The 27,769-nt window shown below is 52.2% G+C and overlaps 1 protein-coding gene across 1 annotated transcript; it reads right to left on the bottom strand.

Moving 5' to 3' along the window:
• Window positions 1-342: 342 nt before the first annotated feature.
• Window positions 343-15,712, bottom strand: COL9A2 (collagen type IX alpha 2 chain). The gene is made up of 32 exons (XM_042951376.1): window positions 15,641-15,712; window positions 14,368-14,442; window positions 13,106-13,141; window positions 12,957-13,019; window positions 11,876-11,929; window positions 11,728-11,763; window positions 11,602-11,625; window positions 11,226-11,279; window positions 10,821-10,874; window positions 10,667-10,714; window positions 10,425-10,481; window positions 10,289-10,342; window positions 9,932-9,985; window positions 9,540-9,593; window positions 9,389-9,442; window positions 9,214-9,267; window positions 7,574-7,627; window positions 7,104-7,157; window positions 6,817-6,870; window positions 5,796-5,840; window positions 5,382-5,435; window positions 4,723-4,776; window positions 4,356-4,409; window positions 4,195-4,266; window positions 3,907-3,942; window positions 3,757-3,801; window positions 3,615-3,647; window positions 3,253-3,399; window positions 2,960-3,014; window positions 2,449-2,637; window positions 1,569-1,646; window positions 343-1,116 (listed from the first exon to the last, which is right to left on the bottom strand). The coding sequence occupies exons 1-32, from the start codon at window positions 15,710-15,712 to the stop codon at window positions 917-919; spliced, it is 2,067 nt and encodes a 688-aa protein (XP_042807310.1). The 3' UTR covers window positions 343-916.
• Window positions 15,713-27,769: the final 12,057 nt, after the last annotated feature.

A 27,769-nucleotide genomic window follows, 5' to 3' on the forward strand; every position in this document is an offset into this window, starting at 1 on the left:
AATGTCACTTCTGCTCTAGTGATCCAGGTCCCACAGACCTGGGAACCCCTGAAGGCAAGAACCAAGTCTTTCAATCTTTCATTACCAGTTCCTGCCCCAGGCTAGCCCACCGTGGGTAGCAGGTCTCACAGAGGACCTTCTGTGCTCTGGGCTTTGGCAAGACGCTGGGTGTCCCCAGCTGGGACATGGCTGAAGAGATCTGCCCAAAGTTACACAGCAGGTCACCATCCGGTCTTCCCACAGATGTTCCTCAAACGTGCCTCCCCTTCAGGAGCCCCTGCCCACCCTGCCCCGACAGTGGCAGCAGGGAAACTCCCATCCTAGTTCGTATCCAAGTCGGGGGCTTTTATTTACAGAAAGGCCTGGATGGATCTCGGGGAAGGGGTGAGGATGGGAGGGGATAATGCCAGGAAGAGAGGGGAGATGGGTGTTTAAATACTCAGATGGGAGGGAGGCAGGGAGGAAGTAGTGGGCTGGCTTATGGATGGCCACCTCTGGGGAGTCACCCACCAGCCATCACCCAGCAAGTCCAGGGGAGGAAGATGGGATCAGGGACGGGCAGAGACCTCAGTCCACCTGCCCCAAAGAAGATGGCCCCTGGAAGATGGCACAGATTAAGGAGACATTTGTTTTGGTAACTTCCGAGTCGTGCTCCAGGAAGGAAAGCCACCCATCTGCTTTGGAGCTGGGACTTTCGGGTGACACTCGCCCTGTCGGTCTCACCTTTTCATTCCAATGCCCTCCCTTTCCTTCCCCCATATTTTAGAATTTCCTTTTTCTCAGGACTCCTGGGTCCCAGATGGAAGGTCCTGGGAAAACTGGCTTCCTGGGCTGAGGGATGGGGTATGTGTCCATCCAGAGGGAACCCAGTCCTTTCCCCCCAGGGTGCCCACCGGGCTCTGTCCCAGCCTCATGCTCATGGCCCTTTGATGGATCCAGGTTCTGTGAGGCGTGCAGAGGCATAGGCCGAGGCTCCAAGGCAGGCCACAGGCTCACAGAAGCCTGGCAGCCCCATGGGGCCTGGCAGGCCTGGTCGGCCTGCTTCTCCCGGGGCCCCTGGGGATCCTCGAGCTCCATCTTTGCCGTTGATTGCTTGGCCGGGCCGGCCAGGGAGTCCTGTGAAAGGGAGAAGACCGGGACATCAGGGCTGCCTCCTGTCTCTGCTGGCTGTAGGATTCTCAGTCCCGTTTTTCAGGGAAGTGGTGGGGGTGGGATGAGGTCAAGGATGAGGCCAGGAAAAAGGGACTGCCCCAGACGGGTTCTGAGAGAGTCGCATTATCCATTACTCCCACCTCCCAATTAGTGAATCTTGGGAGCAAATGCCTTTTCATTTTCCTACATGAAGCAGATTTTGGTACAAGCCAGGATGTCCTCAGAATCTCAGCTGTCTGGTTCCCAGCCAGACCCCACCCAGCAGCTCCCGGGTGCTCCAAAGGGATGCAAAAGCTGGATGTACGAGAATGAGCTGGCTGAGCAAGAGGCCGCCAGGGCAGAGACCCAAGTGTCTGCGGGTCCTGAATCCCAGAGCTGAGGGACAGAACTGCCGCTCGGCAGGGCCAAGGTCTTACCTGGGATCCCCGGGGGCCCGGGCATCCCGGGATGCCCACGTCCCATCTCTCCCCGGTCACCCTTCTCGCCGCGTTTTCCTGCGGAGAAAGAAAGAAGCCTTCACTTTTCACAATTGGAGGATGTTTTTTCTACTTTGGTTGCTATTTCATTTCTATTTCACACACAGCAATTATTCCTGTTTTATGCTAGTTTATAATAGGGGAAAGTTGGAAATGTCTGCAGAACTGGTTAAATAAGGGAAGGTCCAGACAGGATGAAAGGCTACAGCCAATCAAGTTCATTACAGGAAAGCATCTAATAATAATAATAATAGCTAATATTTACTATGTGCCAACTCTACGTAAATTACCTCCACATGTAATCCTCAGGACAATGCTATGAGGTGGTTGTTATTAACATCCCCCATTTTACAGATGATAAATCTAAGGCCCAGGGAGATTATCAGGTAACTTGTCCAAGGTCTATAAGGAGAAAGTGGCAGAGTCTGGACAGACACCTGTCTTGTGACTCTCAAGTTTGCATGCTTTACTACTTTGCTAACTTACCTCCCCGCTTCTAGAGACATGGAAGGATGTTTATGGAGTACCACTAAGCAAATTTATAACAACACCCCCCCCCCCAAATACCCAAGTTATAAAATAGTACATTCATCTCCATCAATTTTCTACTGAGAAAGCAAGCCCAGGAGTCACATGAGACTTCTGGAAAACTTTGCTGAGGGAGTGGGGGAAAGTGTACCTCATCCGGAGAGGGGGAATGATGAAAGAGAAAACAGGAGGCTGAGCCATCAGACCACACAACCCATAACCCAATTGGGGTCTGGCCTTGGCCAAGTCCATACCTGCCCAGTCCCCACCCCCACCATAGAACAGCACTCACCCTTGGGCCCTGTATTGCCAATCTGACCCACGGCTCCCACGATGCCAGGAACACCCCGAGGGCCAGGATGCCCGTGGGGTCCCTGCTTGCCTGGGTACCCAGGAGGTCCAGGGGGTCCTGGGGGACCCATCATCCCGACCGCACCCAGGGCCTCCCTCTTGGCACTCACAGCGACCTCTGCCAGTTGCTCTGGAAGGGAGGGAGGGAGAGGAGAGGTCTGTGAGATGGGGGTGGGCTCAGTGAAATGGGAAGGCAGAGCGTCCCCCACGAGCCGGGCCCCTAGGTGTGCAGAGGAGAAAGCCCGGTGTTTAATGTCCATTCCCCCCGGTTTGCAGAAGTCAGAGATCCAGCGTGGACAGATGTACATAGGTCCCCGGCCTCTTGGAAGCAGAGCTGGAATGAGCACCCAGGCCTGCAGACCCTCCGGCAGGGCCAAGTGGAGCAGCTCCTGAGGGGTGGCGCCACGCCGGCTTGGACTGGGAGGAGGAGGGGGTGCTGCCCCTGCCCTCACCTTGCATCATCTTCATCATCACCGCCACGATGTGCTGGTCACTGGCATCTCGGCCCTGCGAGCAGAGAAGGCCTTCCAGGAAGAAGCCCCTGGCCGGCTCCCATTCTCCCACGGAAGTCTGTGCGGCATCGGACAGAAATACCCCCCCCCCCGCCGCACCCACCCCCAAGCCGTCCGAGGTGGGGCCTCAGGGAAGCCAGCTGGCTCCGGGGACTCCCAGCCTTTGAGGGGTCAGCCGCGCCCGCAAAGGGATTTCCTACCGGGAGACTCCCCGCTCCTGGGGGCCGACTCACCGCCACGCCCTGTCTCCCCGGCAGTCCCGGCACGCCTCGGTCTCCAGCTAGTCCTCGAGGGCCGGGGGGCCCGGGGTAGCCCTGCACCCCCGGGGTGCCCGCATCCCCGCTGGGGCCCGGGTAGCCGGGTTCTCCGCGGACTCCTTGCTGCCGGGGTGGGGGTGGGGGTGGTGCGGAGCGGCGGTGAGAGTTCGCACGCGCCGGGGAGGGAGAGGGGGAAGGGAGGGGAGAGTGGGGGGTGGGAGGAGGAGGGGGTGGACAGGGAGGAGAAGGGGAGGGGAAGGTGCGGGAGGAGAGGGAGGAGGCCGGGACAGCAGCCGTCGCCGGGCAGCGGGGCGCGGCATCGCGGGGGCTGGACTCACCTGTCCCTTGGGCCCCGGCTCCCCAGACTGGCCCTGCAGGCACAAGGAAGCCAGGTCACGGGCGCCGAAGCCCCAGAGCCCGCCCCCCTCTCCCCCCCCCCCCCCGACCCCCGCCCCGGCCGCCCCCGCGCGGCCAGCTCACCTTCTCGCCTTTCTCTCCCGGGAGACCGGCCACCCCCCGGTCGCCCTGCAAATTGAGCACAGCGAGTCAGAGCGGCGACGGACCCCCACCCGCCGCCGCCGCCGCCGCCGCCGCCCGGAACGCGGGGGGAGGGGAGACGCTGGTACTCACCACGCCGCCGCGGGGTCCGGTCTTCCCTGGGGAGCCCTGCAGCAAGCGGGCAGTCAGGACTTGGTGAGTTCCCCTCTCCCGGGACGTCTGGGTACCCCCCCCTCCCCCGCAATCCCCGGTCCTGGCCACACCCCTCTGCAGCTCCTCCCTGTCCCCCAGGGCCGCCTGGGACCCGCCGGACATATTTTTCCGCGAAGATCTGGAGGGCTGAGGAAAGACCTAACTGAGCTCCAGCCCCCCCAGGTCCTGAAGCCTCTTGCCCAGGTATTTTCCAGCCCCATTTGGTACCTTGTCTCCCTTGATGCCTGGCAAGCCTTGGGGCCCTGGAATTCCGGGAGGCCCCTGCTCCCCCTTGGGTCCCTGAGGAGAAAAGAACCCAGAGTAGTGTATCAAATGAGGTGTCCAGACATGCTCCCCACTGCCCATCACAGCTGGCCGCCTCCACTAACCTGCCGTCCTTGAGGGCCTGGCTGCCCCACCGGCCCCCTCTCACCCTGGTCACCCTGAAATGGAAAGAGAGGATGACACACAGGCCAATGACACACAGGCCAGAGGATGACACACACCCCCTCCTCGGTCGCCCCCTCCAGACCCCAGACCCTGCTGGTCAGGATGCCCTCCATTCCTCCACACCAGCACTGAGGTCCTTTGCTCCACTTTACAGACCAGCAAACTGGGGTCCTTGCCGGGAAGGCCTCACAAGCCTGGGCAGGACTAGGCAGGTGCTGGAGCCGTAGATAGGACCCAGATCCTGGGTCCAGTGGTGCCAGCTGCTGCAAAGGCCCCCAGGGAGGGACCACTGTGCCAGGCACTTACCTTCTGTCCCATGATGCCTCGGGGTCCGATTTCTCCTTGAGGTCCTGGCTCTCCCTGGGGGACAGAAACTGGGAGTGAGGCAATGGGCCTGGTGCATCCCTCCCTTCCACGGCTGGCTAACCCCTACCCTCCCTGGGTCTCAGCTAATTCACTTCATCATTTATCCCCTGTTCTTTGGGTCCCTGTCCTTTTCTTTCAATAGGACCCCACATGGTTGTAGTCAGTCATCATGTAGTCATTTATTTAATATCTGCCTTTTCCACTAAACTGTAAACTCCATCTGAGTACGAGACTATCTCAGCATCTAACACAGTTGCAGGTAATGGTGAATGTTTATGGAATGAATGAATGAATGAATGAATGACTCTGCTGGATTCTTAGCCCCAGTCAATTTGGCCATCTGAGGATGTCATACCCATATAGAACAGAACCAATCCCGCCATCACCACACTGTACATAGAGAAACAAGGACCCAGAGTGGAAAAGGGGTGTCTCCCTGGGTCAGTGGGTCAGTGGCATAGCCCAGACTGGCATTCAGGCCCCCCTAAACTAGGGCTTCACCCCACACTCTCACCCAGGCTGCATATGCTGAGTGCAGGGTCTTCAGACCTGGGAGGGGGACTAATGCAAGAGCCCTGTGTCAGGGAAGGGACACTTACCTCCTTCCCAGGAGGACCAGAGAATCCAGGGAGGCCCTGCTGGCCTGGCTCCCCCTGCAGGAAAACAGTTTTCAGGTCAGTCTGGGGGGTCTAGTCAAGCTCTTGATCTTGCAGAAACCTGATGAACCCTAAACAGAATCTAGAACCAAATGAGTTGGGGAAAAGGTGTTCTTGGTCAGGTCTTTTGGAGTCCATTTATTTTCCTGTTTGTTTCTCCTCTGGTTGGGAGCCATGCCATCCTGTTTCCACAGAGGGCTGAGGGGGGAGCGGCAGGAAGGAGGTGCTTGGGCACTGTTGTTGAGCCGGGGGTGAGGCCTGGGCCTTAGGATCTTTTAGCCATGCCCCTGGACCCTGGCCCCCAGGCTCCCTTGCTCAGATGAAGCCAATCCTGTCCCCAGCTTGAGGTCACCTTACCTTGTCTCCAGGGCCTCCTTTTGTCCCAGGCTGGCCCGGCACACCCTGGAGAAAGAAGATGACATCAGTTTCTATCCTGGCACTGGGGAGCCCCAGGCACCTCCTGCTTTACCTCCCATCCCCATTCCAGATCCCCTCCCTTCCTCAGCCCTGGCTTGTGGGAGCTGAACAACAGAAGGCCCGGCCATGGCATCACAAAGTTGACTGTACCCTGAGCCCTGGTGGGAGAGGACGGGGGTACAGAGGGGCCTATAGTCTATGGGGAGAAGAGAAGCACCCTGTGTTCACAGGCACATGTAAATGACTACAGGAACACAATCTGCACACAGGCATGTTATCAGGCTTTGGCCTCAGCACCTCCAGCAGGGAGGCAGGGGGCGTCCCATGGACTGGGCTTCCAGAAGGTGTGCGATGGAGGTGGCCCTGAATGGTGAGAAGGCACAGAGAGGTAGGGAAGGGCATTCCAAGCAGAAGCGCCTGCAAAGGCCTGAAGGTGTAGGGGTAGAAGAGGCAAGGCAGGGTTCCCTGAGAAAGGAGAGGACACGGAGAGGCCGTGGCTGGTAAGGATGGAAGGGTATGGTGGGGTCAGATTATGGTGGCCTTGAATGCTAAAATGAGCTGTGAGGACAAGCCTTGTAGCTGTCCTGTTCACAACTTTCTCTGCCTCTCAGTGCACCCTGGGGACTCAGTAACCATGTCCTGAATGACTGGATGGAATGACTTTCCTGGAGGCAGTGAGGGCCATGAAAAGTGCCTTAGTGGGAAATAACCAACATGGAGAATTGGAATGATCAAAGAGAAGGCTAGAGCAACTGTCCAAATGATGAGGCCTAAGCCAGGCCGGGGCCACAGAGGTGGTGATGAGGTCTGGGCTGGGTGGGGACAAGGACTAGAGCAAGATCCCCGGGTGTGTGGATTTCCACCTCATCAACCACTCATGCCACCATGTGGAAGTGGGCAACACTGAGCAGGAGAAGCAATTTGCCCCTGGGGCCGCCCCTGGGACTCCACCCGTACTCACCGCCAGGCCCTGGTGCCCTTGGTTTCCTGGCCGCCCTGCCTGTCCTGCACTGCCCTGGGAGAGACAGAGAACCAGGGGCACAAGTGAAAGCTCCAGCTAGAGGTTCCATGGCTTCTGCCCCCGTGCAAGTAAGGAAACTGAGGCCCAGAGGCAAGCAGGGATGCGTCAGTGGCACACTTGAGGATCCCAGGCTCCTACGCCTCCAGGATCAGTGTGATGAGACTCAGGGCCTGAGCTGGGAGGGACCCTGACCACTCCCCAACTCTACCGGCAATCCCCACTCATACCTTCATGCCAGGTGTGCCTGGGGTCCCATCCTTGCCGTCGATGCCTGGGGGGCCCTGCTCAGAAGGAAAGTGGGGAGATGCCTGGGGTCAGGCTACCCACCCATGTCCCTCTGTGACAGCTGCAGTCAGTGTGTAGGTAGGAAGTGGGTCTGGTTATCTCAGGAACCCCCACCAGCCAACTGAGTTGGGGGGGGGGGGCAGAAATGGGAAGAGGATTTGGGGTGATGGGCCACAGTCCTTCCTCAGTGGATGACAAGTGTCCCAGATTGCTGCAAGCTTCCCCAAACCTCTGCTACATCACCACCCCATTTACAGGTGAAAGAACTAAGGCACAGAAAGAGGGCCTCTCCCAAGGTCACAGAGCCAACCCGCCAGCAACAGAGCTCAATCCAGAATCTCAGGCTCCTCGTCCTCTGAAGCTTGGACAGAGTTGACCCCGCTCTCTGTCTGGGTAAGCCTGGGCCACTTACGGTTGCTCCCTTCGGGCCTGTTATTCCCTGGGGTCCTCGAACACCTTGGCTGCCCTGCAAAGTAGATAGCAATGAGGTCACCTTCGAGATGCTGAACCCCTGCCGGGCTGATCAGAGAGGGGAGCGCTGAGAACAGGGACCTCCAGCTCTCAGGGTCCCTCTTGGTACAGGCCACATTGCGCAGGGGCTGGAGAAGAGCGGCCTGAGGCCCAGAGGGGAGGGAGTAGAGGTCAGCGCCAAGCTGATGGGACTGGGCTGGGCTGGGCTGGGCAAGTGCAGGGATAGGAACTGGCACTCACTGAGACCTCACCTGGGCTCTGAGCTCCACTTATATGAAGGAACACAACCAAATGCAATGTGTGGACTTTGGGTCTTGATTTGAACAAGAACCCTGAAGAGACATTTTTGAGACAATTGGGAAACACTGAACATAGACTGATATTAAGGAATAACTGATATTTGCTGATATTAAGGAATAATTGATAATCTTGTTGGTATGAAAGTGAATGATATAATTATGTGAGAAAAAGCCCTTATTTTTAAGATATACAGACAGAAGTATTTAGGAGTGAAATGACATGCTGTTGAGGCAAAGATTTGCTTGAAAATATCAACAACAGGGGACCTGGGTGGCTCAGTCAGTTGGTGCCCGGTTCTTGGTTTTGGCTCAGGTCATGATCTCACAGTTCGTGGGATCGAGCCCCGTGTCAGGCTCTGCTCTGAGCATGAAGCCTGCTTGGGATTCTCTCTCTCCGTCTCTCTCTGCCCCTCCCCCACTAGAGCTATCTCTCTCTCCCTCTCTCTCTCTCTCAAAGTAAATAATATTTTTTTAAAAAAGGAAGGATATAAAATATCAGCAACAAAGTGGTGGATTGAATAGGGCAAAGTGTCAATTTGGGGAGACAGGTATATAGAAATTCAGCGTATAATTCTCTCTACTTTTATATGTGTTTAAAAACTTAACATAAAAAACTTTTAAGAAAGTTTAGTTACTGCTCGGTTTTTCTATAAACTCAGAACTGCTCAAAAGAAATAGTCTATTAATTTTTTTAAAAAGTTAGGAGAACTGGGATATAGACCAAATCCCATTAGCCCCATGGCTGATTTGCTGGAATTTCATTGTCTGGCCACAGCGAGCGTGGGACTGGATCCTATGCCTTCTCCCAAATTGAATGTGATCAGCACAGGCTGGGCTTGCAGGAGTGGGGGCTGGTGGGGTGCCTGGGCTCCCAGCACAGAGGCTCCTGCCCCGCACGGATCACTCGCCTGCGCAGACACACAGGGTAACGCACACACACATGCACGCACTTGCAGACACACAAAGTACAGACGCAGAGTAACTCACGCACACACCCCCATGCATTCGCACAGACACTCAGAGTAACACACACACGCGCACCTGCAAAGACACACACAAAGCAACACGTCCGTGCGCACCCATACAAACACAGAGTGTCGCACGCACACACAACCATGCATCCGCATGGAAAGAGTAACACACACACAACACACACACACACACTCGTATAGACACACAGAGTAATGCACACGCACACACACACACTTGCACACGAGCCGTGGGTGGCCCCCCCAGTACTCTCCAGGGACCCTGGCTGGACAAAGGGTGGCTGAGGACTCACCACATCGCCCTTCTCCCCGGCTCGGCCTGGCGGCCCCCGTGGACCTTCCTCACCCTGGCAAGAAGGACAAACAGGCATCCAGATTACATGGGCTCAGCGGGGGCCCCACTCCCTTTGCAGCCCCAGGAGCTCCAGCCTGGAGGAGGTATGTGTGCAGGAGCAAGAGGACACTTACTGGTGACCCAGCAGCACCAACGGAGCCCACCATGCCTTTGTACCCACGAGGACCCTGGGGAGAGAAAAGAGTTACAGTCAGTTCTGGCTGGACCCCAGAGGCCAGGGGGCTGTTCACGACAGCTCTTGCAGGACACCTCCGACTTACTTACCGTCTCTCCTTTGGGTCCCTCCATGCCTGGGTAGCCCCTGATGCCCTGGGGACCCTGTCAAGACACAAGAATGACAGCAATGGCGATTTCAAGGCTCCTCTGAGGCGGGCAGCATAGTCCCTATCTCAGAGAGGGGACACTGAGGCTCAGAGATGGGGAGGGACTCACCAGGGTCACTCAAGGGGACAGAGGCAAAACTTGGGCCTTAGCTGAGTCTTCTGGCTGACAGCTTTGGTGTCTGTCCCTCAATTTCTGACAGTCAGCCTCCCTCTCTCCACCCAGAGACTGGACACAGGTGTTTCTTTTACAGGTTAAAGGCCAGAGCAAGGGAATGGCGCCACTAAGATCCCTTAGGATGAGGAGAGGGGGGTCCCGGGAGGAGCATTCCTTACCGGTGGTCCAGGGATGCCTTGCTCTCCAGAGGCACCCACGTCTCCCTTGGGACCCTGTGGGGCAGGAATGAGTGATCAGACAGGCAGGCAGATCAAGAGAAAAACATACAGACATCCAAAGATACCATCCCTTTCCCAGAAAAAGCAGACAGGAAGGACCCTAGAACCCGTGGGAAAATGGAGGCCCAGCAAAGAGAAGGTACTTGTCCAGAGACACGCTGACCTGGAATATAGGCCTCTTGCTTCTCAGCTCAGTGCCCAGAGACCCACAGGGAAAGGAGAAGGGATGAAGAAGGGGCGGTCCCTGTAAGACCCTCTTCACACACACCTCTGTAGCCCTCTGTTCCTCATACTCACGGGCCTCCCCTGGCGGCCAGAATCTCCCAGAACCCCGCGTTTGCCAGGATGCCCCTGAAGGGAAGGAGGGAACTCAGTGTGAGGTCACCTCCCAACCACCTGCTCTGCCCTCCAAGGACTTGGGCCAGTAGCTCACCTTCACTCCCTGCAGCCCTGGGGGGCCTTTCACACCCGCCGGACAGTTGGTTGGACACTGGAAAGAAAATCCCGCTAGGTTCTGTGGTCACTGGCCTGCCCTGTCTTGCCAACTCCCAGAACCTCCTCTCACCCCACTTGGCTGAACCTCCGTGGGGCAACCCCTCGCCATCCCACTGACTCTACCTCCAAAGCCAACCCACCCCTTCCCCACATTAGACCCGCCCCAGGGCCTCCTCTCACCAAGAAATCCGCACTGCCTTCCAGACCCTGGATGGTTCCTGGGCGGCCCTGAGAGGAGATATATGGAGATGAAGCCTGACCTGAGCCTTTCCCACCTCAGGCTTGTGCCAAAGACCCTCATCCTTCCCCATGCGGGAAGTCTGGGGACACTTACCGGTTTGCCAGGTGGCCCCGGGGGCCCTGGTGGCCCCTCTGGTCCAGGATCCCCCTGGAAACAAGATGGGCCAAGATCATACTCCTGTCCAGCTCTTCCAGGGTCACTCTGCCCCCTCCTCCAGTCCCCGATACTGTCCTGTCCACCCTGTCCTCCAGGTCACCTTCTGAGATCTGAGATCTTGGGGAGATAAGAGGCCTAATTGCAGGGAGTGGCCCCAGCCCTTGGCTTTCCTGAACCACCTACAGCAAGGTGGGCTCAGCGGGAGAGGCTTCTGCCCCAGACCTGAAGGAGCTCCTGCTGGCCAGAAGCAGGCCCAGGAGCTGCTGCAGAGACACTCCAGCTTGCCAGCTTGGAGGTTAGAGGGCAGGAGGCAGAGTGAGCAGAGGGGTGGCTGGGGCTCACCTTGGGGCCTGTGATTCCAATCTCACCAGGGAGGCCAACAGGTCCAGGTGGTCCCTAGGAGGAAAGCTGTCACTGGCTAGGATGCCTTGGAGGTTTAGCCCACCCTGATACCAAGGTAGGGATAGGCACCTAGAAGCCCCTTCTCCACTTTTACTTTGGAACCAAGCCCAGAGAGACTGACAACTTAGGGCTTTAAGGGCCATAGAATCCCAGAGACAGCAGGTAGGCCCAGAGTGAGCTGGCCCAGAGTTCTCTGGGAAGTCTGCCTGTTCTGGACACCATCACAGGATGCTGGCCCCTCCCCTTGATGGCCCGTCCTTCTGTAACCTCCTTCCCCAAGAGTCCCAGGGACCCTGTCCCATCCAGAAGGACTTACAGGAGGTCCAGCAAAGCCAGGGCCCTGGAACAGAAGGAAAGGAAATTGGGTTCATGGCTCCTTCTGCAAGTCCCCCCCTCTACCCACAAAGGGTCCCTTGAAGCCCTCGCAGGTTATTATACTCACTGGCAGGCCAGGGGGACCTGGGAGGCCGGGCTGGCCCTGCAAGAGCAATGGGAGAGGTTCAGAGGCTGGGGTCTCCTAGGTCTCTGCTCCTCTCTACCACAGCCCCTTCCTTGGATGGCCCAAGCTGAGTCCCCAGCAGGCCACTTACCTTGACTCCAGGGATCCCCATGGGGCCAGGCTCCCCCTTGGCTCCAGTTAGACCCTGGGGAAGAAACAGAAGGTAGATTAGTGAAGGGCAAACTTGTTCCCTGAACCACGGGAGAGGGCAGGGCCTGAAGTCTCTCCTGGGCAGGCCCCAGCTGCTTCCCACCTCACTCCATGAAGGTCAAGTGACTGCAACACTGCTTTCCCCTCCCCCAGTGCTCACAGCAACCCTGGGAGACAGGAAGGCAGAAGGAATACTCTTTTATGAAAGATGAGAAACCAAGGCCCCAAGATTTGTCTGCACAGGCCTCACACCTCCCAGCTGAGGAGCCTAGAAGACCTAAATGTAGGTCTGGATTGGCCATTTTCTTGACGTCTGTCTGCCCTTGGCAACTTTTTCCAAGCCTTAGTGTTCACATCTCCAAAATGGGTTAATCATGTTTACCTCTCTGGATGGATGTGAGAACCAATATGCCAGTGGAAGGCAATGTGCTTCTTAATCTTTGCAGGTTGTGGAAAATTTGGAGGGGTCCTGGTGGCTGTTCATAGCCATGATGACCCTCTTGAGCCAACAGGGCAAAGGCAACTCATGGGACCTCTTTCTCCTCCCATCTTTTAGTGACTGACCCAGGTGTATTCCTCAATCAGATGACTGTCTCAATGGTTCTGGCTGTGTCCAGGAGCCTGTGACCTTGGGGCTCCTGGGAATTCTGTGGTATTGACGAATAATGTTCCTCTCCTGCATTGCTCCTGGGGCCGCGAGGGGGTAGTAGGGAAGGGAATGGGGAAGGAAAGGACAGCTCCATGCACAGTGTTCAATCTGCTACTTGGAGGCTGGAAATGTGAGACTAAATCCTGGCTGCTACAGATGAACAGAACCCCTGTTTGGACCCCCATGTGCCTGTGATTCATGCTCCTGGGGTGGCTGTGAGGTGACGAGTCATATGGAAGTGAAGGGAACTCATAGCTATAGTCTCCACCTTGCTGCCCTGCTCTGAACAGAAGAGAGAGAAGATGTCAGAATTGGACTCTGGAAGTCAGTGAGTGGAGCCCTAACTGACTTTACCAGACACTCAGGTACTCACATCAATCCCAGGCTTCCCGTCCGGCCCATCTGGCCCCGCTTTGCCAGGTTCTCCCTTAGGTCCCTTAACAACAGAGGTGGGGCAAATATTAGCCAGAGGAGGGCAAGAACTAGAAAGGTCAAAGGTCAAAGAAGAAAAAAAGCACTCACCGGAGGCCCAGCTTTCCCAGGGGGCCCCTTGTCACCCTGTAAGATAGAAGTCGGTTAGACAGCACCCTGTGGCTCATGCTACCCCAAATGGGCAGCTGGCTGGCCCCACATCCCCTCTCCTCACTTCCTTCTCTTCTGTCCTACATCCCCTCAGCCTTGCTTTTTTTTTTTTTTTTTTTTTTGAAAATAGCTCCCTTTCCCTCAAAAAAAAAAAAAAAAAATCATAGATGGATTGAGACCAACCCCAGCCAGGTTGGAGAGCTGCTGTTAACGTGCAAGCGGGTTACAGACACACAGATGTTGGTAAGGTGCCAGTTAGAAGACCCGCAGATAAGGTTGTGGGCTCCAAGTTACCTCAGAGAGCGGGTGTCTCTTGGATTTGGGCAAGTGTGGGAGAAACTGGGACTTTCAGAAAAACATGAAAGGGAGGTGAACTGGGTGGGGAGCAGCTCTTTTCTGGACTGGGGTCAGGAAAAGAAGAGACTGGGGCAAGAGCAAGGACCAAGACGGCCTATGAAGAGGGTCGATTCAATCTGTTCCTAAGGCAGAAAGGATCTCCTTCCCCGGTGACAAAGGACCCATGGTGGAGGACAGCCAGGGCCTGTGGAGTTATATGCAGGCCGAGAGGACTTCAGGCAGTTCAGGGCCTGCAGCCGCCAGAGAGTCTGGCAGGGACCCAGCGCCCAGTGTTTGGAGGGTGGGGGCGCCAGGTTGAATAGAAGTCTGTCCAGATGGGTAAACATGGAGCTGACCTCCTGGGGGAGCCTCCTGAATGAGGCATTTAACCCTCACCATGCTAGGGAGAGCAGGGAACAAACCCTGCTGATTCTAAATCGGGGAGGAAAATGCAAAGGAAGAGACAGGAGTCTGGCTCAGCTGGTCAGCGGTCTGACCAAGGCTCCCAAGCCACCCTGAAGAAGAATGCAGACGTGCCAGGGGGCAGGGCAAGGCGTCTCCCACCCCCCCAAAAAAAGGGAGAGTAGGGGTGGGGGATAAGGAATCGCTTTGAGCTGCGGCCGGCAGACGGAACAGCAGCTCCTTGTCCGCCGGCGGCTATAACGGGCTTTGCATCTCAGCGCTAGTTTTGAGGTTTCCCAGAACAAACGGGCTCCTTGTGGCGCAGGCCGGCGCCGCTTACTGACAACAGGGGGCGCTGCATCTCCAGGCACCCACCCCACCGCCGCCGCCGCTCACAAAGTTCGCCTTTGTCCGCGGCCTCCCCCCCAACTCCGCCCCCCCACCCGCCCAGGTTGGAGACTTACGTCGATGCCGTCGGATCCAGGCACTCCCGGCGGCCCTGGGGGGCCCGGGGGCCCAGGTTCTCCGGGCGGGCCTCTCTGAAAACACAACAGAGGGGCGCAGCCCTCAGACTGTGCAGGGAGCCGGGCGTCCCAGCGGCGAGCCTCCCCGGGAAACGCAAGCGCCCTTGCGTTTATTGAGAACCTAGTGTGCACCGCACTGTGTACCACTACATGTATCGTCTTTTGGAACGCTCAGAACTGTCAGGCGGATACTATTACGAGCCCCAGTTTGCAGTTGAGGATGCAGGCTCAGAAGGATTATGAATGATCACAGAGAGTAAGTGGTGGAGCTGGGGCCGCCGGTCTCCTTCCACCGGACCGCGCTGCCCTTGGGCTGTCGCGGTGGGGAAGAGATGGAGATGCCGACGGCGCAAGTGAATCACAGATGGTAGGCGAGGCGGTGCCCAGCAGTCTGCTGGCTCCAGTGAACGGTTGCTCGTATTATTCTTTTTAGATGAACAACAGGTATACATGGTGAGTAGGTACCCCTCCCTCTCGCTCGAAAGGAAAGTGGGGGAGGCGCAAGGAGAGGGGGCGTAGGGGAGGGAGGCCCGTTCTCCCTTCCCCTCAGAGCAACCCTCTCCCAGCGCCGTTCCTCCCTCGGGTTGCCCTCGTTTGGGGGCCAGCCCCGACCCAGGCAGGGGTCGCGCGCCTGCCTGGTGCCCGCGCCCTCCCTGGCCGAGAAGTGCCAGGCTGGTGCCCGGGCCCGGCCCCATCGCGCCCCTGTCCCGTTAGGCCCCCAGCACCCCCACCCCCGGCGGCCCTCAGCAGCGCGACGGGGGCGCGGGAGTGGGAGCCGGGCCGAGGGGCAGCGGCCGGGCCCGAGCGGCGTCTGGCTGGAGCCGGGGCCCCCGGGGAGGAGGCGGGGCGGAGGCTCCGGAGCCCTGTGAATGGGCACCATTGTCTCCCCCGCCACCTGGGCTCTCGGGGCTGCCAGGACCGGGCGCCAGCTCCTGGCCACGCTGCCGGTCCCAGGCCGGGCCGAGCGTCCCCGGACAGGGTCCCTCTGGCTCCCCGGCTCGTCCGCCTCCCTTCACGGCGCCTGGACGCGCCCCCGTGCGCACCCACCGAGGGGACGCGCGCCACGGGGCCGTACGAACCCGAGGGGGGCGGCAGGGGGGCGCCAGGGTAGCGGGCAGACAGGCCGAGCCCTTCACCAGCCTCCTGGGTCCCGCACCCCGGACCCCCCCACCCCGCACCCTGGCCCCGGCGTGGCGGCGGCCGCGGGACTTACGATCTGCGCCAGGGCGAGCACGAGCACCTGGAGGAGCACCAGGAGGCTGCGGGGGGCGGCCGCGGCGGCCATGGCGGGCGGCGGGGTCGCGGAGGACGGGTGCCCGGGTCCACGCTCGCACCGGCCCGCAGAGGCTCCGGGCGCGGCGGCGCTGGCTGCTCTCGGACGGGCCGGGCCGGGCCGCCTGGATATGCGGCGGGGCGGGGCGGGGACCCGCGGGGTCTGTCACCTGAGAGGGCCGGGGGAGGGAGGCCGGCGCCCTGCGCCCAGCTCCGCCCCGCTCCGTCCGGCAGCCAGTGCCCACCCTCTGCCCTCCGAGGAGCGGCCGGGGTGCAGGACCGAGACCGTCGTCCCATTTCTCCGGGAGGCCGTCCGAGGTCCCCCTCCAGCCTGACCTTCAAGGCCCAGCAACTTCCCCCGGACCCGCAGCCCGCGCCCCATCGCTGGCCGGGTGGTCAGCCACTTCTGCCTGCGAGCCCTGGCCTGGGTCCTTCCTCTCTCCTCCAGGAACCGGACCCAGAGTGAGTTTTAGGTTCTGCAGATCCTGTCTGTAACATAGGCACCACTTTGTTCAACTTCACACACAGTCAGGCCTCTTCTCTATGAGAACCTACCAAACCCTTCCTGGATCAGCCATCCCGTGAATACCCCCTGTCCACCTTTTCCTTCTTGCTTCCCTCCCCCCTCCCCCAACTCTATAGTGGAGTTAACTGTGCATCACCTCCAAACTCCTTCATTTCCCTCTCATCTCCCTGCTTCCGCCCCAGCAGGGAGATACGTCTCTTGGAGGTCACCAGTGGGGCCCAGCCCCTCTTTAGTAACCCTCTCTCCGCTCCCCCCACCCCCCACCGCCCAGGAGGCTGTTGGCTCCTGGAGCTGCCCTTGGCCATTCTCTCCTTGAAGCTTTCACCATCCAGCCCTCCTCCTTCTATTGCCTTCTTCTATTGCCTTTTCTTCACTGCAGCTTTATCTTTAAGCACCGCAGTCTCTAGCTCTGGGCCTTCTTTCTCATTCGGGGTGATCTCCTCCACCTTCATGGAAACAGCCACCACCTTATTTACCAGTTTCCAAAGCCTACCTACCCAGCATCACCTCTCTCCCAGTCTTAGCTTCCTTTCCATTCACTTAAGTAATATTGGTAGGGTGATTTGGAATCAGACTGTCACTAACCATGACCACAGGCACCTGACACTATATGATGTCTCAGTTGCCTCATCTGTAAAAGGGGATGATGATAGTCCCTGTCTTACAGGGTTTTTGTGAAGATTGGATGAGATGATGTATATGAGGTACTTAACCTAGCAGACACACATACTAGGTGCTTGATACGTTTTCGCTTTTATTGTGATTTATGGAGGACACTTTCTTTTCCATCCTGTACCCAGTATGAGGGAGAGGACCGCAAGATCAGCTAAAATAGTCAACTCTCTGGAACTTAGGAAAGTCCAACCCCATGGGGCACGTGGGCAAAGGGCCCTGAGCTTTGAGACGTGTTCCTGGAGCTTAGTTTGGGAGAGAAGGCTTGAGAGAATTTAATTGATCTGCCTAACAGAGTGGGAAGGAATTTGGAGTTTAGAGGAGGTAAGAAGAGAGGAGGAGGAAGTGAGGGAAGGATGATGGCATTGCCCAGGGTAGGAGGGTAATATTTGTAACAGACATCTCAGAAATGGGATGGCCAAAGTTGTTGTTGTTTAATTAAAAAAAAAAAATTTTTTTTTTTTTGAAGAGAAGACGAGTGAGGGAGGGGTGAGGTGGGGGCGGGGGGGGGAGCAGGACACAGGATGCAAGCCTCATGCAAGGCTCTTTGGAACTCACAAACCTCAAGATCATGACCTGAGCTGAAGTAGGACCCTCAAGCGACTGAGCCACCCAGTTGCCCCTGTTGTGGATATATTTTTAAAAAATTTTTTAAATGTTTATTTATTTTTGAGACAGAGACAGAGTGTGAACAGGGGAGGGGCAGAGAGAGAGGGAGACACAGAATCTGAAACAGGCTCCAGGCTCTGAGCCGTCAGTACAGAGCCGGATGCGGGGCTCGAACCCACAGACCGCGAGATCATGACCTGAGCCGAAGTCGGACGCTTAACCGACTAAGCCACCCAGGTGCCCCTGTTGTTGATATTCTTAATATTTGTTTATTTATTTTTGAAAGAAAGGAAGAAGGGGAGGGGCAGAGAAAGAGAGAGAGAGGGAGAGAGAGAGTCCCAGGAAGGCTCCACACTGTCATCGTAGATCCCACGAACTGTGAGATCATAACTTGAGATGAAATCAAGAGTCAGATGCTCAACCGATGAGCCACCATGGTTTTTTGCTATTTAAGTAATCTCTATGCCCAACGTGAGGCTCGAACTCATGACCCTGAGATCGAGAGTCACATGTTCTTCTGACTGAGCCAGCCAGGCGCCCCCAAAGCTGTTGGTTTTTACGTTGCTCATTTCTTCATCTCTTTGTGAGCTAAATACACATGGGCCTCGTGTAAGTTTTCTTTTGTGGGTGGAAATTACAGAAAGGGGATGCGCTTCACATCTGGATAGCACATATTAGTGTATTAGTTGTCTTTTGCTGTATAGCAAGTCACCTAAAAATGTGATGGTTTAAAGCAACAATTTCTTGGATCAGGAATTCAGGAGTGGCTCTGTTGGTTGGCTCTGACTCCGGGTCTGTCATGAGGTTACAGTCAGATGTGCCTGGGCTCGGCCTGTCTAGAACGCTTCTTTACTCAATGCATCTGGTTTCTGTACTAGGAAGCCTCCGAGAGCTGGGGCGGGAACAGCTGGAATTTCTCGGGAAGCTCTCTCCTTTATCTATTTGTGGGATTTCCACAGGGTCTCTCCAGCACAGCAGCTTCAAGGTAGCCGAACTTCAAACATAGCAGCTCAAAGAGAGAGGGACAACACCAGACCGAAGCAGAATTGCCTCTCAGGATCTAGCCTCAGAAGTCATACAGCATCAATGTCACTGCAGGCTCTTGGTCCAGGCAATTTCAAAGGTTTTCCCAGTTTCAGGGGAGGGAACAGAGACTCCACCTCCTGATGAACGAATGTCAATGTAACATTTTAAGAAGAGCATGGAGTGTATGTGTGTGGGGGGTGTGGAACCTATATGGGTGCGGCCATCTTTAGAAAATGCAACCTACCATACTTGGGCTTATAACCTGAACCAATTCAGTGGAAACTGAAGCTCAAAGCAGGCCCTGAGCAAGAGAAATTGTCCCACAAGACATGGACTAGAGGTTCAGGCCAGTCACATACAAATCTTAAGGAGCAGGGAAACTCTGAATAAGTGGAGAGTTGTATATCCACATTCCTGGATAGAAAGACTCATTGTTGCAAAGATGTCAAATTAATTTAGGGGTACCTGGCTGGCTCAGTCAGTGGAGCACATGACTCTTGATCTTGGGGTTGTGAGTTCAAGCCCCATGTTGGGTGTAGAGATTTTTAAATTTTTATTTTAAAAATAAAATCTTAGGGGCACCTGGGTGGCTCAGTCAGTTAAGTGTCTGACTTTGGCTCAGGTCATGATCTCACAGTTTGTGAATTCGAGCCCCACTTTGGGCTTTCTGCTGTCAGCACAGAGCCCGCTTCAGATCCTCTGACTACCTCTCTCTCTGCCCCTCCCCTACTGGTTCTCTCTCTCTCTCTTTCTCAAGATAAATAAATAAATAAACTTAAAAAAAAAATTTTTTTTAAGTTTATTTATTTTTGAGACAGAGAGAGATAGAGCATGAACAGGGGAGGGTCAGAGAGAGGGAGACACAGAATCTGAAACAGGCTCCAGGCTCTGAACTGTCAGCACAGAGCCCGACACGGGGCTCGAACTCACGGACCGCGAGATCATGACCTGAGCCAAAGTCGGCCGCTTAACCGACTGAGCCACCCAGGCGCCCCAATAAATAAACTTTTAAAAAAAGTACTAACTTCTAAAAATAAAATAAAATAAATCTTAAAAATTGACCTATGAATTCCATGCAATATCAGGCAAAATCGGAATGTAGGTTTCATGAAAGTTGACAAACTGATTCTAAAGATATTCTACTAGAGAAATTACATGAAAATAGCCAAGAAAATTTGAAAAAGAAAATGAGAAAGGTCTTTCCCCACCACAGATCAAAACATACTGTAAGGGAGTTGTTCAAATAGTGTTCTATTAGCCCAAGAATAGATTTTTTTGAAAAGAGAAAGACAAAAGACACACACACACACACACACACACATACACACACACACATTTATCACATCTGTTTAATTTATGGGAAAGGTCTTTATATTTAGTTTATGATAAAGGTTAAATTTAAAGTCATTGAGGAAAGAGTAGCCTAGTCAATACATATTGAGGCAACTGGATACATATTTAGAGAAAAATTCAAGTTAGATTTCTATATTAGTATGCAAAAATATATTCCTGGACTAATTAATTGAGGACCTAAATATAATAATAACAACAAACTATACCTAAAGGAAAATGGAAAATGTTTCTTTAAAAAAATTTAAAAAACCCTTTTTTAACATTTATTTTTGAGAGAGAGGGAAAGAGAGAGCGTGAGTGGGGTAGGGGCAGAAAGAGAGAGACAGAGGATCAGAAGCAGGGTCCATGCTGTGAGCGCAAAGCCTGATTCCGGCTCGAACTCACGACCGTGAGACCATGTCCTGAGCCAAAATCAAGAATCAGGCGCTTAACGGACAGAGCCACCCAGGCGTCCCTACAAAAATTTTTTTTAGTTTATTTATTTTGAGAGAGAGAGAGCAAGCAAGCAAGGAAGGGGCAGAGAGAGAGGGAAGGAGAGAGAGAGAGAGAGAGAGAGAGAGAGAGAGAGAGAGAGAATCCCAAGCAGGCTCCTCACTGTCAGCACGGAGCCCGATGCGGGGCTTGAACCCACAAACTATGAGATCATGACCTGAGCTGAAACCAAGAGCCAGATGCTTAACAGACTGAGTCACCCAGGTGCCCCTGGAAAGTGTTTCTTTTAAAAATAATTTTGTGGTAAAAAATTTTTTTTAAATAAAAATAATTTTGTGGTGGGGAAAACTTTCCTGAGCAATACACAAAACCATGGAAAGATGCCTAAGTTTGACTTCATAACACTTTAACATGTCTTTACAATAAAAATGTATGGAGAAAGTTGAAAGACAGAAAAATATTTATAATATATATTAACAGACAAAGAACTAATATGGATAACACACAAAGAGGTCTTACAGATCAATAAGGCAAGCTCTGTCAAACATTTAATGGAATATCTCATTTGAATCTCCTACAAGCTTTTAGAGGATAGAAAAACAAAGAACACTGAAACTCATTTTATGGGGTTAATAATAACTTTGAGTTTCAAACCAGTGATGGGCAGTACGAGAAAGGAATATTAGCAGCCGATCTGTCTTATGAACACAGATGGAAAAATCCTGTTTAAAGTATTAGCAGATTGAATATAGTGAACTATTGAATGATACATCATGACCAAGTTGGTTTCATAGCAGGAAAATAAGGATTATTTAAAGTTAGAAAATCTTGAGGTGCCTGGGTGGCTCAGTCAGCTAAGCATCCAACTCTTGATTTCAGCTCGGGTCATGATCTCACAGTTTGTGAGTTTGAGTCCTGCATTGGGATGTGTGCTGACAGCTTGGAGCCTGGAGCCTGCTTTGGATTCTGTGTCTCCCTCTCTCTCTGCCTCTCCCCTGCTTGTGCTCTGTCTCTCTCTAAAAATAAATATATAAAAAAAAGAAAATTAAAAAAAAAAGTGGAAACAGGGTGACTAATGTAGTAGATGCTGTCCACGAAGTCAGCATGGAGCCCACTCGGGGGTCTCTCTCTCCCTCTCTCTCTGCCCCTCCCCCCCTTGCTCACTCACACACTCTCTCTCTCAAAATATACAAACTTTTTTTTAAAAAATAGAAAATTTATGGGGCGCCTGGGTGGCTCAGTCGGTTAAGCGTCCAACTTCGGCTCAGGTCATGATCTCACAGTTCGTGGGTTCAAGCCCCGTGTCGGGCTCTGTGCTGACAGCTCGGAACCTGGAGCCTGCTTCAGATTCTGTGTCTCCCTCTCTCTCTGCCCCTCCCGGTCGTGCTCTGTCTCACTCTGTCTCTCAAAAATAAATAAGTGTAATTAAAAAAAAGAAAAGAAAAGAAAATCTCAGGGCACCTGGGTGGCTCAGTCGTTTGGGTATCCGACTTCGGCTCAGGTCGTGATCTCCTGGTCTGTGGGTTCGAGCCCGGCATTGGGCTGTGTGCTGACAACTTGGAGCCACGAACCTGTTTCCGATTCTGTGTCTCCCTCTGTTTCTGCCCCTCCCCCGCTCATGCTCTTTCTTGCTCTCAAAAATTTTTTTTAAATAGAAACTCTACTGGGGCATCTGGGTGGCTCAGTCGGTTAAGCGTCCGACTTCGGCTCAGGTCATGATCTCACGGTCTGTGAGTTCGAGCCCCGCGTCAGGCTCTGTGCTGATAGCTCAGAGCTTGGAGCCTGTTTCAGATTCTGTGTCTCCCTCTCTCTCTGCCCCTCCCCTGTTCACGCTCTGTCTCTCTCTGTCTCAAAAATAAATAAACGTTAAAAAAAATAAAAAAAATAGAAACTCTACTAATCTAATTTACCACATTATTAGATTAAAGAAGAAAAGTTTAAGATCATCTCAAAGATGAGGGGGAAAAAAAAGAAACTCTGTTTTTGTCTTCCCACCTACCATAGTAATTTACTCTGCACGAACAAACCTGAAAATAGGAGCCCAAGAATCCCAGGTCCTGGACCAGAGGGAGCATTGACACCCCAGCCCCCACATCAACCTCATCTCTCCCAAAGAGTGCCTTTTCATCTGAAGGAGCTCAAGATTTCTTTTCCTTTTTTCAATAAAATTTTGTTTTAATCCTAGAGATATTTTATATTTGATCAGAGACTGAGTCTGATTCATCCTCTGTTATCAAGCTGCAGGTGTCCACAGATTTTTGGAGAAAGTGACTGATCACTGAATCACCCCCAAGTTGGATCCATGGACTGAAGTTTTCCTCAGGACCTTCCCTAACCATGCCCTTCTCTCTCAGGGGCAGGTTCTCAGGACTCAGTTTGGAGTAAATGACTAAATTCTCTTATACCTGACCAAACCCACTTTGTTTCCTCAGTCATTTTCCGAAATACTTACCTCCTTGCTTCTCCGTTTCCCCTCCCCCAACCCCACATCAAGTTCTCAGCCAATCTCCCATCCCAACCTTTCCACTGCGTCTTCTGGAACATTGGTTCAATGATTAGCAAATTATCTGACTGTTCTCAATTTCTCAGGGCACATTGTCCACCTCCAAGCCTGGACCTCCACATGATGCTCCCTGACAACCTGCTGTCCTGCAGCTGTCACAGATGGAGACGTCACATCCCTCAGGGTCAGAATGTGGGATCAGGATCCACATTATTTCTTTGAGTGCTTCTCCAGAAATGTGCTTGTAGGAGACTCTACTCCCTCAGGCGCCAACTGGTTCCATCACCCCTCCTCTTTTCTCTGGGTCCTTTCCCTCACTCACTAATGATTTGGGCACCTGGGTCACATCTTCCCCTCCTCTCAGGGTCCTGCCATCTGGGGCGCCTCACCATCTTCTTGGATGACCCTTTCAACATCCCAGATCCCATTGCCTTAACCACCTCATTTCTAGTGATCATCTCCTCAACTCCACTTCAGCCATATTCTCAAGGCCATACCTGGGGCGTTGGCTTCATTCAGAGTGCCTCAGCTCTGAAATATTTAAACCAATCAACCCTGGGATCCCTGAGCCACCGTGCAGGAAGTCTGACCATCCTGCTGGGGAGACTACACGGAGAGAGATGCCCAGCCGAGCCCAGCCTTCCAGCTGTCCACACCAAAGCCCCAGGCATTTTGAACCTTCCAGACCTGCCTGATCATCTGCTAAACGCCACTGAGGGCCTGAGGAAACTCCACATGGAACAGAAGAATTGCCCAGCTAAGCCTCAATTACAGTTGTGAGTTTTTTAAAAAAGATTTTAAAATCTTTTTTTAATTTTGAAATAATCATAAATTCACAAGGAGCTTCAAAAATAGTATAGAAAAGTCCCATGTTCCCTGTATCCAATGTATTTCAATCATAGTGTCTTGCATAGCTATAGAACAATAACAAAACCAGGAAATTTGCAGTATAATTCAAGCACATTGTAATTTTCAGCAAACCTGTACTGGATGGGTTTTGGTAGTAGTTTTGTTAGTTATATGTTATAAATATATAATTTCTAAGTGATTGTGAATGGTATTTTATTTTATTTTTAAAGTTTATTATTCATTTTGAGTGAGAGAGAGAGCACACATGCAAGTGGGGGTGGAGCAGAGAGAGAGAGAGAATCCCAAGGAGGCTCCCCACCATCAGTGGGGAGCCTGATGCAGGGCTTGAACCCACAAACTGCGGGACCATGACCTGAGATCAAGTCTGATGCCTAACCAACTGAGCCACCCAGGCACCCTCTTATTGTATTTTAAACTTCTCCTCCACGTGTTCACTGCTATCATATGTAAATACAATTGATCTTTATATATTTATATCCCAATACTTTGTTGAACTCAATTCTAGCAGGTTTTGTTTGGGGGTAGATTTAAACATTTTTCCATGTGAACAGCCATCTGCAAATAGAGACAGTTTTATATTTTCTTTCCTATCCATATGTCTTTCATTCTCATTTCTCACCTTATTGCACTGGCCAGAACTTGCAATACTATGTTGAACAAGAGTGATAGAGGTGATTGGGGCGCCTGGGTGGCTCAGTTGGTTAGGCATCCAACTTCGGCTCGGGTCATGATCTCACAGTTTGTGAGTTTGAGCCCCTCATAGCGCTCTGTGCTAACAGCTCAGAGCCTGGAGCCTGCTTTGGATTCTGTGTCTCCCTTTCTCTCTGTCCCTCCCCTGCTTGTGCTCTGTCTCTCATAAATAAATAAAAATTAAAAAAAAAAAAAAAGAGTCGTGGAGGTAGACATATTTGCCTTGTTCCTGGTCTTAAGAGGTGTGATAGACAGTTTTGTGTCAACTTGGCCAGGCTACAGTCCTCTGTTACTGAAACAATAATCTAGCTGTTGCTGTGGAAAAAAAAAATTTTTTTTTAGATTTTATTTCTAAGTAATCTCTACATCTAATGTGGGGCTCGAACTTCCAGCCCTAAGATCAAGAGTCACATGCTCTACCGACTGAGCCAGCCAGGTGCCCCTGTGAGAATAATTTGTAGATATGATTCAAGTCCATTATTAGTTGGTTTTAAGTAAAGGAGATTATCCTAGGTAATCTGGATGGGCCTGCTTCAATCATTTGAAAGGCAGAACTGAGGGCTCCCTGAAGAGGAAGAAATTTGGCCTCTCTTGCAGAGAGAGAGAGAGAGAGAGAGAGCAGGGGAGGGGCAGAGAGAAAGCGGGACAAAGGATCCGAAGCAGGCTCTGCTCTGACAGCAGAGAGCCCAACGTGGGGCTCAAACCCACAAACCATAAGATCATGGCCTGAGCTGAAGTTGGATGCCTAACCAACTGAGCCACCCAAGCACCCCTACATTGACTGATTTTTGAATATTGAACCACCCTTGCATCCTTGGAATAAATCCCACTTGGTCATGACATAGAATTTGTAAATATATTGGTGTATTTTATTTGCGAACATTTTGTTAAAGATTTTGCGTCTGTAGTCATGAGGGAATTGGTCTATAGTTTTTTAATTTTTGTGTCGTCTTTAGTTTTGATATCAGAATAATTCTAGCCTCATAAAATGAATTGAAACGTATTCTCTCCTCTTCTATTTTCTGGAACAGATCATATAAAATTGGTGTTAACTCCTATTTAAAGATTTGATAGAATTCTCCAGTGAAACCATCTGAGCCTGGAGGGGTGCCTGGCTAGCTCAGTTGGTGAGAGCATGCAACTCTTCATCTCAAGGTTATAAGCGGGAGCCCCACATTGGGTGTAGAGATTACTTAGAAATAAAATCTTTAAAAAAAAAAAATTTTTAATGTTTATTTATTTTAGAGAGAGAGAGAGAGACAGAGTGTGAACAGGCAAGGGGAAGAGAGAGAGAGGGAGACACAGAATCCGAAGCAGGCTCCAGGCTCCGAGCTGTCAGCACAGAGTCCGTCGCAGGCCTTGAACTCACAAACCTCGTTTGTCAATATTATTGGTCTTTTCGAAGAACGAGTTCTTTATTTTATTGATTTTCTCTATTGTTTTCTGTTTCAATTTTATTTCTCTTGTTATCTTTGTTAATTACTTCATTCTTCTTGCTTTGGATTTTGCTCTGTTTCTACATTCTATGGTGGGAGCTCTCTGAGAGAGTCTGAAACATATTTTTCACAGTTATTTTTAAGTCCCTGGCTGTGAATTCCAATATCTGGGTTGTCTATGGCTCTGTTTCTATTGACTTACTTTTCTATTTGAATATGGATCATATTTTCCTGGGGTTTTTTTTGTTTGTTGTTTGTTATTTTTGTTGTTGTTGTTTTGCATGTCTATTAGTTTTTATTGTATACGGGGCATGAATGATGTGTTACGAAGACTCTGAATTGGGTTATATTCCTTTGGAGAGTGTCAACTGTTTTTTCAGCCATTTGGATCTTCTGGTGGATGATCTTGAACTTGTGTATGCTTAGTTTTATTCATTGTTAGGGTAATTCTACTTCTGGCTTTGCTCCTAATCCTAGGGGATACCTCTTAGTTACATGATATAAGAATTTCTCCTCAGGTGAGACCCTTCTGGGACTTTAATAGAATGTCCCGGGTGTTAACCAAGCACTTCTAACTTGGCATAATTTCAGCTCCAAACTGTCTTCTTGCAGTGGGCAGCAGCTGAAGTCTTTGCTCAACTTCATCCTTCCAGCCACTAATCTTCACATGGGTTATTTGGAGTCTCGTTTGTGCACGTGCGGTTAGGAGGTTAGCCACGAATTTGAAGGGAGTTGACATACAGATTTTTGGCCATCCCTCCTCGCGGCTCTTTTGTTTTTGTGGTTTTCTCTCAAATTTTTAGCCAGCGGCAGCCCTGAACTCCGTCTTCTGATTCACCAAACCCAGAGGATTCTGGATTTTTACTTGAATTTTAGCTTGTCTTTGCTATGGAGACTAAGGGGTCCCCTTGGCAGAAAATCCATATAAATGTGGACCATGTCTCGTGTGGTTCTCTTCATTTAAATGCTGAATCCTCCTCCAGTTTGTGCCTGCTTTTGGTTACTTTACCGTGCCCTAATTCAATTTTGTGACTTATTTTGGCAATTTGCTGCACCATTCCCAGAACTGGAACTCAGCCCAATGTAGCAATGAAACAACTGTTTGGTGAACATCTGCTGTGTACCTTTGAATAATACAGACACAGTTCCTGTCTTCACAGAGCTCACACTGGGGGGATAGGGGCTCAAATAGGAAAGACGTGTGCTGAGGGCTGTATTAGTGGAAATTTGGGGGACTGTGGGGACCCAGCATATATTGCTATCAACTCTCTACTAAGCGTTTTGCTGGGGATCCTGTTTGCAGTCCCTTCTCAGAGATCCTTAGCTCAGCTAAAACACCTCCTTCAACTTTTCTTTCCTTCCTTTCCTTCCTTTCTCTCTTCCTCCCCCATTTCCTCCTTTCCTTCCTTCCTTCCTTCCTCATTCCCTCTCTTCTTTCTCAAGTATTTAGTGAGCATTTTCTCTGTCCCCAGGCACTGTAACCCAAGAGGGTGTGGTTATCCTTATTTGGTCCTTAAAGACTTCACTTCCAGAAGGTCTTTCCAGACTCTATAAGCTGGATCAACCCACAGAACATGGCTGAAATTCATTTTTTCAATGTTTTATCCCACTAATATTTCCCCAGGACCTGCTATGTATCAGGCCTGTAGTGTGAGGAAAGAATTAAATAATTGACATCATCAGAGAAAGGGTAGCTAGGAATTGCTAATTATTGTAAAGATTTTATTTTATTTAGAAAAATATTTATTTGCTCATTTTGAGAGTGAGAGGGAGCGTGTAGGGGAGGGGCAGAGAGAGAGAATCCCAATCGGCCTCCATGCTATTAGTGCACAGCCCGCGGGGCTCAATCCCATGGAACTGTGAGATCATGACCTGAGCGTGAGTTCGTGGCCTGAACAGAGATTAAGAGTCACACGCTCCACTGAGCCAGCCAGGTGCCCCTAGGGACTACGA

Source organism: Panthera leo, chromosome C1 (assembly GCF_018350215.1).
Source record: "Panthera leo isolate Ple1 chromosome C1, P.leo_Ple1_pat1.1, whole genome shotgun sequence".
NCBI lineage: Eukaryota > Metazoa > Chordata > Mammalia > Carnivora > Felidae > Panthera > Panthera leo.